We start from the raw sequence: 12,309 nt of genomic DNA on the forward strand, positions 1-12,309 counted from the left end.
GCCACTAGCTGAGGCCCCTCCCAGAAAGCCCCAAAACATCCCATTGTCCACTGACTGACACTCGGGCTTGAAGCAACCAGCTGATGTGGCATCCAACTTCAGGCCTGAAGTTGTCAGACAGCAAAGGTGCCAGGTCAGAGCCGTAGGATGCTGACCTGGGACCCACAGTGGGCAGCACATACACTTTCTCATCAGGGAGCAATGTGGCCCAAGGCAGGATCAAAGCCCTGCATCTGGGGCAAGGGACAACAGACAACACTTGGGGGACATTCGGAATGGGGCTTATCTCGACTGTGTCACATGCACCAAGAGGGGATCCGTGTGCAATGTTCCTTCCAGGCACAGTTCCTGGCTCCTGGGTTGGTGAGCACACCGCCACCGAGACTCACACCCTTCTCATGGATGCACTGAGATAGGAAGGGGGCACTAGTCACCCTAGGCCCCTGCAGGCAGAAGGACGGTCAGGACCACAACTGCAGCACTTGCCCCAATATTCCCAGGGGGCCTGGCCAGTGGCTGGCGGAGCAAGTGCCCAGTACACATTTGAATGAATGAGACTTGACCACCGTCAGCTCTGCTTTGGCCAAGCCAGAATCTCATAAACTCTATGTCCCCAGACAGGTTTCCAAATGTCTCCTAACTTCTCTGCTGAAGAACAAAACACACAGAGTTCACCACCACCGCCTACAAATTCAGTCCACTCTCCAGCTAGGCATTCACAGCTCTGTCTGGTCTCAACTTGGTTCTTGGGTTTTTTCTCCCCCTTACACCTCTCCAGGCTGCAGTCACACCCTCTACTCCTAGATCGGCCCTCATACTTCACTCTTCAATGTCTTTGCTGCTGCTCCAAGTTTCTCCACCTTGAATATCCTCCATCCTACCGTGATACTCTGTCAAAACCCAACATCCTTCAGGACTCAGCCAGTCATGCCACTCCTGTCCCCTCCCCCAAACATTCCCAGGCTCCTCCATGTATACCTTCCTACAGCACTTTCTTTTCCTATTAATATATGTCACACTGTCTTATTTTATGGACTCCCCTGCTGTCTCCTCTAGGATACAAACTCCTCCAGAACTACATTTTATTCGGCTTTGAGGGTGGCTCAGAGTAAATGAGGTAACACATGCTAAGGACCCAGTTCAGTGAGGGCTCATCATAGGTCCTCAATAAATCGCAGTTACCATCACAAGACAGGAACAATGTACTGGTAATGTGTATTCTTGGGACACGGAAAAAGCTAGGCTCAAAACAGGTCTCTGACACTGTAGGACACATGACCCTCGAAGAATCAAATTCTCTTGAGCTTTAGGTTCCTAATCTGTAAAATGGGGACAATGACAACATGACTTCAGAATTCAATGGGAGAATCTACACCAGGCATCCTCAAACTACGGCCCGAGGGCCACATGCGGCTGCCTAGCACATTTATCCTGCCCTCTGGGTGGTTGACACCACTGCCTGTCACGCTTAGCACCCGACTGGTCCCGGGCCCACAGTGCGCCCTCTCCAACAGTCTGAGGGACAGTGAACTGGCCCCCTGTTTAAAAAGTTTGAGCACCCCTGAGATTCTACACAAAGCCTCAGCTCATGGCCTGGCATCTGTAAGCTGTTACATTATCCTTACCACTAGTTAAGAAGTGGCTCCCTAAACCAGCTGCATCGGAATCACTTGGGGAACTTGTACAGAGAGAGCCTGCAGGGACAGAGCTCAAGAATCTGCATATTTAGCTCATGCTTTTAATCCTAGCATTCTGGGAGACTGAGGGGGGAGGATAGCTTGAGCTGAGGAGTTTGAGACCAGCATGAGCAAAGAGCAAGACCCCATCTCTTGTAGATATAGAAAAATTAGCCGGGTGTGGTGGTGCATGGCTGTCGTCCCAGCTATTCGGGAGGCTGAGGCAGGAGGATCGCTTGAGCCCAGTAGTTTGAGGTTGCTGTGAGCTAGGCTGAGGCCACGGCACTCTCCCCGGCAACAGAGTGACACTTCTTCCCAGAAAGAAAAAAAAACATCTGTATTTTTAAAGGTTCCCCCAAGCAACCTGGCGCAGTCAGTGCAGCACAAGTCTGTGGACTGGCTCTAGGTGTCGATAGTTCCGCAGAAACGCTCAGTGTTCGGTGCTGGGGATCTACAGGTCCCAGATCTGCCGCTGCCTTGGAAAAGTCAACTTTCAAATGGGGATAAAAGGGCGACAACATCGACTCTGCAGTCACAGGATCCGGGGCAGAGTAGATAACCTCGGGAGGACCCAGCCTCCACCTCCGCTGCCCGCAGCTGCTCGCTCACACGCGGGCTGGGCACAGGGCGACCATATTTGCTGGGCTTCTTCCGGCCAGCCAAGCCCGCCCTGCCTCCGAGCCAGGCGGCTTTCCCTGATCCGGAGGCCGCCGCTGCCGCAGGCCCCAGTCCCGCAGGTGCGACGCCCCCAGACCCTGCTTCCCGCCCGACACGCACGGCGCCCGCAGCCCGGCCCGGAGCTCGCAGCCCTGGCCCCGGCCCCGACTCGGTCTCCCCTCCCCTGGCAGCACCCGACTCGGGCCTCACCATGGCGGCTCTGCCTCGGGGTCGCGGGCTCCGCTTCCTGGCCCCGCGGCCGGGGCTGAAGGTCGGCCAGCAGGTCAGAGGTCAGGGGAGGCTGCAGAGAGCGCGTGCGCGAGGCCGCACTGGGCATGCGCGTCGTCTGTCCGGGGGCGGGGCGGCGGCGGTGACGTGTCTGTGGGGCGGAGTCGGGGCGGGGTTTGACTCTGAGCGGAGCCGGCCGCTGCAGCATCCGCACGGCGCGGGGCGGACGGGGGACGGCGCTGGGACCCTCTGGCCTGCAAGCTTATCCCGGCGCCAGGAACGAGGGGCGATTTCTGCCCTTGAGTTTGCCACAATATTTAGGACTAAAACATAAGAGATGAACATAATATGGAGTAGGATGCCAAATTCTCAGGACTATTTAAGAAAACAGGAAACTTCAAGATAGGTTTAATTGCAGATTCCTTCTGTCTGGGAAGCTCATGCCCTACTTCAAACCTCTGCTCAAATGAGGTTCGCCTAGGCTCCTTACCAACGCTGTAACTTACCTTCCTTTTTCTTTCTTTTCTTTCTTTTTGAGACAGGGCCTCACTCCGTCGCCCAGGCTGGAGTACACTGGAGGCTACCACAACCTTGAACTCTTGGGCTCCAGCGATCCTCCTGCCTAAGCCTCCCCAGTAGTGGGGACTATAGGTGCACACCCCACCATGCCCAGCTTTTTTTTTTTTTTTTTTGAGACAGTCTCACTCTGTTGCCCGGGCTAGAGTGCCGTGGCGTCAGCCTAGCTCACAGCAACCTCCAACTCCTGGGCTCAAGCAATCCTCCTGCCTCAGCCTCCTAAGTATTTAGGACTACATGCATGCATCACCATGCCTGGCTAATTTTAATTTTTTTAATATCTATATATATTTTTAGTTGTCCAGCTAATTTCTATTTTTTTAGTAAAGATAGGGTCTTGCTTTTGCTCAGGCTGGTCTTGAACTCCTGAGCTCAAACGATCCTTCTGCCTCGGCCTCCCAGAGTGCTAGGATTACAGGCATGAGCCACCATGCCTGGTCCACCATGCCCAACTTAAAAAAATTTTTTTTTCCTTTTTTTTTTTTGAGACAGTCTCGCTTCCCAGCCTAGAGTGAGTGCCATGGTGTCAGCCTAGCTCATAGCAACCTCAAACTCCTGGGCTCAAGCAATCCTGCTGCCTCAGCCTCCCAAGTAGCTGGGACTACAGGCATGAGCCACCATGCCCAGCTAATTTTTTCTATATATATTAGTTGGCCAATTAATTTCTTACTGTTGATAATAGAGACGGGGTCTCGCTCTTGCTCAGGCTGGTTTTGAACTCCTGACCTCAAGCAATCCACCCGCCTCGGCCTCCCAGAGTGCTAGGATTACAGGGGTGAGCCACCACGCCCTGCCAAAAATTTTTTTTTTTAATTTTTGTAGAGACGGAGTCTTGCTTTGTTGCTTTCTGTCCCTACAGAATTACCTGTTCTGGACATTTCACAGAAGGGGAATCGTACAATATGCAACCTTTTGTGACTGGCTTCTCTCTCCATTTTCAATTCCCTCTGTTCTTTTTCCAAAACTCTTATCACCTGCTACCATATTACATAATTTGTTTATTTTTACATTTATTGTTTATAATCTGTTCCCTTCCACTAGAATGTAGATTCCCAGTGGGCAGGACTTTTCCTTTTCTCCAGTCTTGGACATCAAGCACCTGGAAGTGGATTGGGCACATGGCAGACATGCAGCAGATGCCTCAGGCTAAGCGCTGGACCATTGCCTTTCTTCCCTCTCCCCCAACTCTCCGAATTCCCCCCCTCCATGCCACGCTGTCCTCCCTCCAGTCTGAAACGTTCTTCTTACTTGATCTTAGCCAAAAGGCCAAGAAGCGATGAAACGTTCTTCTCAACAGCTCTCCCAGGCCTTCGGGTTTTCCTTCTCAGCTCGAATGTCACATTCTCAGACCCCTGAACACCCTGCTTCCCTTCATCCCAGTCACTGCCTTTCACACAATTTTCCTTCTTTATAGCTCTCTCCACACTACCTGCCTGCTCACTTGCACACAGTCTGCTCCCTGCATAACAGGCTGCAACACACTGAAGCTCTTCCCCGTCCATTGCAGCAGCTGCCACCTGGAACCCAGCAGCACTCAGCTGAGCAGGCCTTGGGAGCAGATCAAGGATGTGCTGGATGAGGGGACCCCAGGGCCACCCACATGCCTGTCCCTGTACCCTTGCCTTTCCCAACCAGCCCAGTGATCACACAGCGCAAGAGTGGCCAGCTTAGAAAAGTTTAATTGCTGAGAACATCCAGGAGATGTGTGGGCCAGTCCCTGTGGGGCTCAACAGCCCCCTTATTGGACCACCAGCTCTGTGATGTCCCCTTCTCCTGGCTGCAAGCCTGGGAAGCAAGGCAACTGGTCCGAGGCCCCTGAGGCTGGTGCTGTTCCAAACAGTCTGGTGGGGGACCAGCCCCCAAGGCTCTTGACCAGAACTCAGGCAGCAGGCAAGATGGGGCGATGTGTAGGAACTGAAGGTGCTGGATGAAGCCAGCGACCAGCCCAGGACAGGGGACAGGGCAGGGGAGACAGGGAGCCCAGGGCCTGCCCAGGGACATGCTATCGACCACCCCATGCCCCCACACTCCTGGCTGCACATGCTAGCAGGTAGCTGAGAAGCAGCAGCCGGACCCAGAGGAAGCAGAGGTCGGGTGATCCATGGGAGTGACAGTGGGCCCAGTGGCTACGAAGGTGCCCTGGGCCCACGGGAAACCAGGACTCCTGGGATGAGGGGTGCCAGGTTGGAGAGGCATCTTCCAATTTGAGCATGAGATGTGAGGTGTGTAGGAGCACCTGGGAGGTGGCAGCGGCAGGCAGGGCCAGAGGCGGCTGGCAGGCAGGCTAGTCCTGGGATGATAGAACAGGATGGCAGGGAGTCAGGAGGGCAGGGGAGGGAGGTGGCAGGAGTCTCAGCATGTGCGGGAGGGGTGGGGTGGTGCTGCCTTTGGGGAAGCCAGGCCACTGGCCACTCACCCACTCATTCTCGTCCACACCTTCGAAGGAGTCCTGGGGGAGTGGGTCCTCCCGATTCCCTAACTTTGCCACCATGGCGTTCAGCAGCTGCAAAGGGGGCAAGAGAAGTGTTGGAAAAGGAATAGGGCTCTCTGGCTCCAAGAACATCGGCACCCACTGCCCCGGGTTTTAACCCCAGCAATGCTATGAAAAGAGCCATTTTAATTACAGCCCTGACAAAATTGATGGGTTTTCATTAAAAAAGACACAAAGACGGTGACAGGAGAGTCAGGGACAGACTATGACATTTGGTACCAGATACAGGTGCCGCTGTTTGCACACATTGCCTCAAACACTCAAATGTACTCCAGGGTCCAAAAGCACTTGGGCTCAAAACCTTCAGCTTTGGCTGGGTTTGGCCTGGGCAGGGTGGGCTCTCACTGCCCTCCCCGGCTTCCCCTGCCCCACTGAGCTCTGACGTGGTGGGTGTGACATGCGGCTGTTCTCCTCATCCAGGTCGGGGCGGAGGACTGAGGGATGATGGCACAGCCAGCTCCCTCCTGTGCCTACCTCTTCCTTCTTTTGCTGGTCTGACTTCTCTTCCAGGTACTGCACCGAGGAGGGGACCCGCCGGGCAGGGGCCTCACGGGGGGCTTGGCTCACTGGGGCAGGGTAAGGACAGGCATCAGAGAGTCCCTGGGTTGGGACTCCTTGGTGCCAGGCCCTAAGGGATTCTGCGGTACAGACCCAAGAGGTGGCATTAACAGCCACTAAGGCCTCTGTTCGCAAGGCCTGTCCTGAGCACCAGGGCGTGCGTGCGTGAGTGTGTGTGTGTGTGAGGGGTAGGAATTTGCCCTCCAGGGACTCAGAGATAGTGTGGACACAGCCACCGTGTCCCTGGGAGTGCCAGGGGTCTCTGTGTGCCAGCAGGAATGGAGACTAGACTTGGGCTTGCTGCCCCTTTCCCGCCCCCCACGCCCCTGCTGCCTCCCCCAACCTGTCCCCGCCATCTACCTGGGGTCATGTCAGGCGGCTGTAGGCTGAGACGCCGGGGCCGCCCATTAGTGCCCCGCAGCCAGGCCTCCGCGCTGAGCGCCGGCTCCCAGCTCACAGCCGTGTCTGGGAACACGTCATCCTGGAAGAACTCTTTCTGCAGGGGGAGGAAGGGGCTGTCGTGAGACACTGCCCAGAGGCCCAGGGCACACTGGTGTCTGTCGGGAGAGGGACATGGCAAGACATGGGACCCTCCCTCAAGTCTGAGGTTTCCCTGAGTTTCAGAGTCTCAGCATAAGTGGGTAGGTGCCCCAACGAATGATGAGTGGGGCAGTTTGGGGGCAGGGTCAGACAGGACCCAAAGCCCCAGACAGGTGCTGGGAAAGGGGCACTAGAGTCCCTGGCTCCCAACGTCACCCTGACTCGGGGCAGCCGGAAGGCCACGGGCTCCAGGGAGGTCTGACGCAGCCGCAGGCATCGGGCAAACTCCACTTCCCGCACGTCGCACTCTGTCTTAGGCAGGAGGACGAAGCCCTGTGGAATCGAGGGGACGGAGCTGGGGCTGGGGCTGGAGCCCGGAGCTCGTGGCCGGGCATACAGCATCCCCAGGGAGCCAGTGTTTCTCACTTAGGACCACCAGGACCACGGCCTGTCCCTGCACAGTGACATGCTAGTAACATTGAACAACTGGCTTTCTGGAGGGAAAAGCCTTGATTTGTAGCTTTTGCCTATTTCCAGAGTAAAAACTCCAGCCATGGCTGATTTCAAGCTACCAACTCAACTCGCTGAGCGTATTGTTAGGAAGAGATGTACAATAATGCATCGCATGGCATTGCCACCACACGAGTCCAACAGACGTGTGTGACCGTGACAGCACAGATAATAGGAAAATCTGATACACTAAGTAGGAAGTGATAAACTATGTGATAAACTATGGATTTATTACCTTGGTTTTTAATATGTTTATGTGTAGATTCAGATTGTGGGTTCATATAGTTTAACTTTTATTATAGTTTATTAATAATGGTTAGTACAACAACTACTCTCAAAACTCCTAGATAATGTCACCACCAGCCTCAGCCCAGGAGGCTGGCCGCCCCCCCCCCCTTGCAGGCCCCTGCACTGCTCCACATGGCCACAAGAGGGCGAGGAAGCCCGTGGTCCCATCTGGACCGGGGTGCGGTGGCCTCACCTTGTGGGGGTCAGGAGACGTGAAGCTGTTACACTCCAGGAAGAAAGGGGCCTCGGGGAGCAGCTCGTACAGGAACACCCGGGTGTCGCCCTGAGGAGGTGCAGGGGGGCAAATGGTGGTCCAGCTACACCCGCCTTGACCCCACCTCCTCTTGCCCGCCAACGCCCACCCCCAGCCCAGCCCACCTTGCCGGTGAGGAGCACCAGGCTGGTGTCCGGGTCGTAGCTGGGCAGCAGGGTCGAGGGGGCCACGTCGAGGCCCAGCACTGCCAAGGGGCCGCCCGCCAGGGCGTCGGCTGCGTACAGGAGCAGCTGGCGCTCACTTCGGCTGCAAAGGAGAGTCGGTACAGAAGCAGGTCCTTAGAGCTGGAGAGGCGAGGGCAGGCCAAGGACTCCAACGGGGCCCCCACCCTTCTCTGGGCTGTGGGAGAGGCCCAGGCTGGCCCTCCGCACTACCCACCTGGTCTCGGGCAGCAGTGTCCCAACCTGCCCCTCTGTCCCAGCCCCAGCCCAGCACAGTCCCGGCCGCAGCTCCATCCCTGGCCACTGCGACTTCTGAGTCTGGCTCTCTCTCCCCACGTCCTGTCTCTCGCCCTCTGCTCCAGCCAGGCTGGGCAGCCTCCTGGCCTTTCCACCCAGACCCGCCTGCCCTCTCCTCCAGGTATCTGCTCAGCAGCCCCTTTGTGACCCAGCTCAGATGACGCATCCCTTGGGAGGCCCTGCCTGGTCCCCCGCAAAGCACCAGATACCCAAGTCTCAGGTCTCTCCAGCTGGCCTGGTTCTGTCTCCTGTGCCTCACCTGGGCTCCTTGTAGCAGGACCTGGTTCTCGTCCCTCTGGGTCCCCCACTGACTCTCTCCCTTCCCACCCAACCACTCACCCACCCCTCCCTCCAGTCATCCATCTACATCCCCATCCACCATCTCCCCACTCATCTTCTCATTCATCCGTCCCTCTACCCACTCAACCATCCAGGGGCAGGGACAGCTTCTGCAAACCTGAAGGGTGTATGTGTCTTTGGGGAAGGGGACGCAGGTGGCTGCTAGAGCCTGGGAATGGCGGTCCCTGAATCCTCACCTGTCAAAGCCAGATACCAGCAGACAGCGACCATCACACACCCAGACAATGCGGGCTCCACGGCCCCCCTCAGGCCCTGGGCCTTCCTGTTGAGATATATCACATGAAGCCCAGCCAGAGCCCCCCGAACAGGGTCTGAGAGCCACCCCCAGCCCCTACTCACTCACCTGCAGGGGCTCAGGGCCACTCCGGGGATCGTAGACCCGCACACGTCCATCCTTGCAGACGGTGGCCAGCTGCTGCCCATCAGGACTCCAGGCCAGGCCAAAGATCTGGGGACAGGAAGCGACATGAGAGACAGCCTCTCACTTCATGGCTGTGCCCTGAATGCAGCTGTCCTACCTGGTCCTGGTGGCCCTGCAGTTTCAGCTGCTCGGCTCCAGCCTGAAGGTCCCAGATGCGAACGGTGAGGTCGTAGGACGAGGAAGCCAGCACGTCGGCTGCCAGCGGGTGGAAACGCAGGGAGTAGATCTTCTCTGTGTGGCCTAGGGGAGAGGTGTGGGGTGACAGTGAGCCGTCAGGAGCCACTGCCCACCCATGTCCCCATCCCAGGCCCAGCTGACCTGTGAGTACAGCCTCGGGCGTGGTAAGCACCTCCTCCAGGCCCTCTGGGGGCACCCGCCACAGTCGGATCCTGGCGTCCTCCCCAGCTGCAGAGCGACAGCTCATCACTGCTGGGCCCATTCAGGACCCAGGACCCCCCTCAAGCCGGGTGTCCAGCCTCCTTACCCACAGCAAGGCGGTGGGTGTCAAAGGGGTCCCAGGCCAGATCAGTCACCGCTGCCCCGTTCTGCAGCGTGGGCAGTGCCGTGTCAGGCAGGCGGCCGGGCTTCCGCAGCTGCGGGAGGTGCCCCCACCCAGCAGTCATTAGCGCCAGGCAGGACAGCCAGTTCCCAAGGCGCGGGACAAGCAGCGCACCGGGGCCCCCACCCTCTGCAGCAGATGCCCCCACCACTGCGTGGCCCAAGCTCTCTGCCTTAGCCATCTTGTGCTCTAAGCCCAAGTGCCAACCATGAGGCCCCGGAAAGTGAGGGGGTGGCAGCGTGGACTGGTGGGAGGAGCTCAGGCTTGCGGCTCAGGTGGTCTGGGTTTGAATCCTAGCTCCACCACTTACACAGCTGTGTGACCTGGGCAGGTCACTAAACCTCTCTGTGCCTCTTCACCCTCATCTGTAAAATGAGGATAAGAGTGGCAGCCCTGTGTGGGGCGGCAGGGAGGATTATAGGACAGGCTGGGCAGGGGTCTGACACACAGCGGGTGGCTAACGCCCTCGGCACCCTCGCTGCCTGCAGGGAGCGGAGGGCAGCCCTGGCAAGGTGGCGGCCCTCACCTCAAGCACTGCCACTTGCCCACCGCTGCTGAGCAGGGGCACAGCCACACGCAGCTGATTGGCACAGAAACCGTCGCTCTCGCCAGGTGTGGTGAGGTTGAGGCCCTTGAGGTTGGTGATGTGGCTGTCTCGGTGCAGAACGGTGCCCTGAGTGTGGCGGAACTTGGAACTGGGGCCTGGAGGTGGTGGGGACAGGAAGCCTCGTGTGAGGACGCCATGCCGGCCAGCCCTGCACTGAGGCCTGGCTACTGGAGCCCCTCACCATGGGCGGGTGATGGGTGCACAGCACGGGCCTGGGAATCACGCCTGGGCACGAGACCCTTGCTCCCCGCCAGGACCCCTGGGGCTCCAGGGGTCTGCTGGGAAACAGTGGTCCCAGTGCCCTCCTATTTTGCAGGTGAGGATCCGCATCTCAACTCCAGCCCCCAGGGCAGGTGACCCTGCTGGAGCCACAAGTCTGAGGGAGTGGGGGGTGCCCTGCATGAGACCTCCCCTCAGGGTGGGACAAAAGCAGGGCTGGGGGGCACAGGGGAGGGTGATGGCAGGGTGGGGTAACTCCCATGGTAGGGGGTGAGCTTTCCATCCGACCCGCTTACCCAGCAGGCTCTGCAGAGACCGCTGGCTAGGGCTGGTCCCGATGCCGCTGGTGCTAGAGCGCGAGGGCCCCAGGCTGGAGGGCGTGGAGGGCGAGGTCAGCGAGCTGGGCGGCGAGGAGAAGCCCTCCTGGGGGGAAGTGCGGGTCAGGGGGCAGGACCCTGGGCACGCTGACCACGGCACGAAGGGACTAGGAGATGCTGGGTGACTCCAGGGCCATCACTGTGTCCCCTCGGGGTTGCAGGACACTCGGCAGGCATGAGCCCCCACTGGTGGCAGGGGATGGGTTGGGGGGAACATAGATGGGAGGCCGGCTGAGCTTCAGGCTCTGGGGACAGCAGGCGGCAGGGCTGGCTCCCCGCCTTGCGGGAGGGTGTTCCCGGCAGGGTACATCTGCCAGCATTTCAAGAGGAGCCAAAAATCTAGCTTTGTATGTGAGAAGTCTTGCTTTTTAGGTGTCTGCTCAATTTAGAAAACACTGTTAAATTCCTTTCTGACGCTGCATGTGTTTTCTGTCTCTGTTACCAAGGCCGTCGGGCAGACGAACACCACAGTGTCCATGGGAGGCGGGGTCAGCCCTAGTACTCACGCTCGGGTCTGTGCTCGGGTCTGCGTCACCCACGGGTGGCTCCTGAGGCTGGGCTCTGTCAGTGGGGGGGTCCACGGCAGGAACTAGGCAGGACGTGAAGCTAGGCCAGGGCCAGCAGGCAGGGTTGAGGCTGACCTTCTGCACCTGCGGGGAGGCTGGCAGCTGAGGCCATGGGAGCACAAGCCACCAGGACAGGAGGGAGCCCCGGGATGGAGGATGGACAGAGCAGGGACGGGGACACAGGTAGGCCCGGCTGAGCTGGCGTGCAGACAGACTGGGGACACGGGGCTAGTAGAGGCCAGAAGCGCCAGACCTTGGCCTACCTGCTGGCTGCTCCCAGCCCACCAGGTGTGGGAGTCGCAGGCAGGCACACAGCCCGCGGTGTCTGGGAACAGGTCCTCGTGGAACTCCACAGCCTGGTGGCAGACAGGCAGATGGCCGGTAAGGCCTGGGCCCCCCACTCTAGGCCCTTGGCCCCTGCTCCCTGTCCCCTCACCTTGCGGGGCACGTGGTAGCTGATGGGTACGATGGCTGTGTCACTCAGCTGCAGGACACGGAGCACCTCGCAGCCCATGACAGCCAGTGCCCGCCGGGGCACGAGGGCTGCCCCCCGCAGCACGCTCTCCAGGACACACTGGGTCACTGTCGAGGACACCACAAGGAGACAGGCAGGGTGGGCAGGGGGAGGGCCGGGGAGGGGCAGGAGCGGGCAAGACCTACCTGGGCTCAGCGCTGGCTGCTGGGGGGCCACCTCGTAGCAGTACAGCTGACTCTCGCCCTGAAACAGGCCCAGCCTGAGCTCCACTTGCTGCCCGAGCCCTGGTGGCCTGGGTCACCCAGGTCTGGCCCTAGCTCACCCCAACCCTCCCCCAGGACCTGAGCCGCAGAACCCAGCAGAAGTCTGGGGAGGCTCCCACGTGCTGAGCTGAGCCCGAGGTACGCTTCACCTCACTTGCTCAGCAGCACGGCACCTTGGGGTGAGCACCAGGCTTTGCGTTAGTATT

General features: G+C 58.7%; 2 protein-coding genes across 3 annotated transcripts in view; both read right to left on the reverse strand.

The window, feature by feature from the left end:
- Positions 1 to 2,679, reverse strand: part of PAM16 (presequence translocase associated motor 16) — an 8,959-nt gene extending 6,280 nt beyond the window's left edge. The window contains exon 1 of one of the 2 annotated variants that reach the window (XM_075995033.1): positions 2,544 to 2,613. In XM_075995033.1, the coding sequence (XP_075851148.1) occupies positions 2,544 to 2,546 (3 nt within the window). In that variant the 5' untranslated portion in view covers positions 2,547 to 2,613. Of the gene's footprint in view, positions 1 to 2,543 lie in introns of both variants that reach the window. The other variant, XM_012743753.2, reaches the window with a different exon arrangement.
- A 2,119-nt stretch (positions 2,680 to 4,798) lies between these two features.
- CORO7 (coronin 7) overlaps positions 4,799 to 12,309 on the reverse strand; it is a 55,916-nt gene continuing 48,405 nt past the window's right edge. The window contains exons 11-28 of the mRNA XM_012743748.2: positions 12,026 to 12,083; positions 11,802 to 11,947; positions 11,629 to 11,721; positions 11,306 to 11,449; positions 10,719 to 10,845; positions 10,123 to 10,298; positions 9,522 to 9,630; positions 9,356 to 9,442; positions 9,135 to 9,277; positions 8,960 to 9,064; positions 8,793 to 8,878; positions 7,903 to 8,044; positions 7,718 to 7,807; positions 6,943 to 7,059; positions 6,547 to 6,682; positions 6,103 to 6,194; positions 5,554 to 5,640; positions 4,799 to 5,427 (exon numbers count right to left, since the gene is read on the reverse strand). Of these exons, the coding sequence (XP_012599202.1) occupies positions 5,422 to 5,427; positions 5,554 to 5,640; positions 6,103 to 6,194; positions 6,547 to 6,682; positions 6,943 to 7,059; positions 7,718 to 7,807; positions 7,903 to 8,044; positions 8,793 to 8,878; positions 8,960 to 9,064; positions 9,135 to 9,277; positions 9,356 to 9,442; positions 9,522 to 9,630; positions 10,123 to 10,298; positions 10,719 to 10,845; positions 11,306 to 11,449; positions 11,629 to 11,721; positions 11,802 to 11,947; positions 12,026 to 12,083 (1,944 nt within the window). The 3' untranslated portion in view covers positions 4,799 to 5,421. The remainder of the gene's footprint in view (positions 5,428 to 5,553; positions 5,641 to 6,102; positions 6,195 to 6,546; positions 6,683 to 6,942; positions 7,060 to 7,717; positions 7,808 to 7,902; positions 8,045 to 8,792; positions 8,879 to 8,959; positions 9,065 to 9,134; positions 9,278 to 9,355; positions 9,443 to 9,521; positions 9,631 to 10,122; positions 10,299 to 10,718; positions 10,846 to 11,305; positions 11,450 to 11,628; positions 11,722 to 11,801; positions 11,948 to 12,025; positions 12,084 to 12,309) is intronic.

This window comes from Microcebus murinus, chromosome 19 (genome assembly GCF_040939455.1).
Source record: "Microcebus murinus isolate Inina chromosome 19, M.murinus_Inina_mat1.0, whole genome shotgun sequence".
Classification (NCBI taxonomy): domain Eukaryota; kingdom Metazoa; phylum Chordata; class Mammalia; order Primates; family Cheirogaleidae; genus Microcebus; species Microcebus murinus.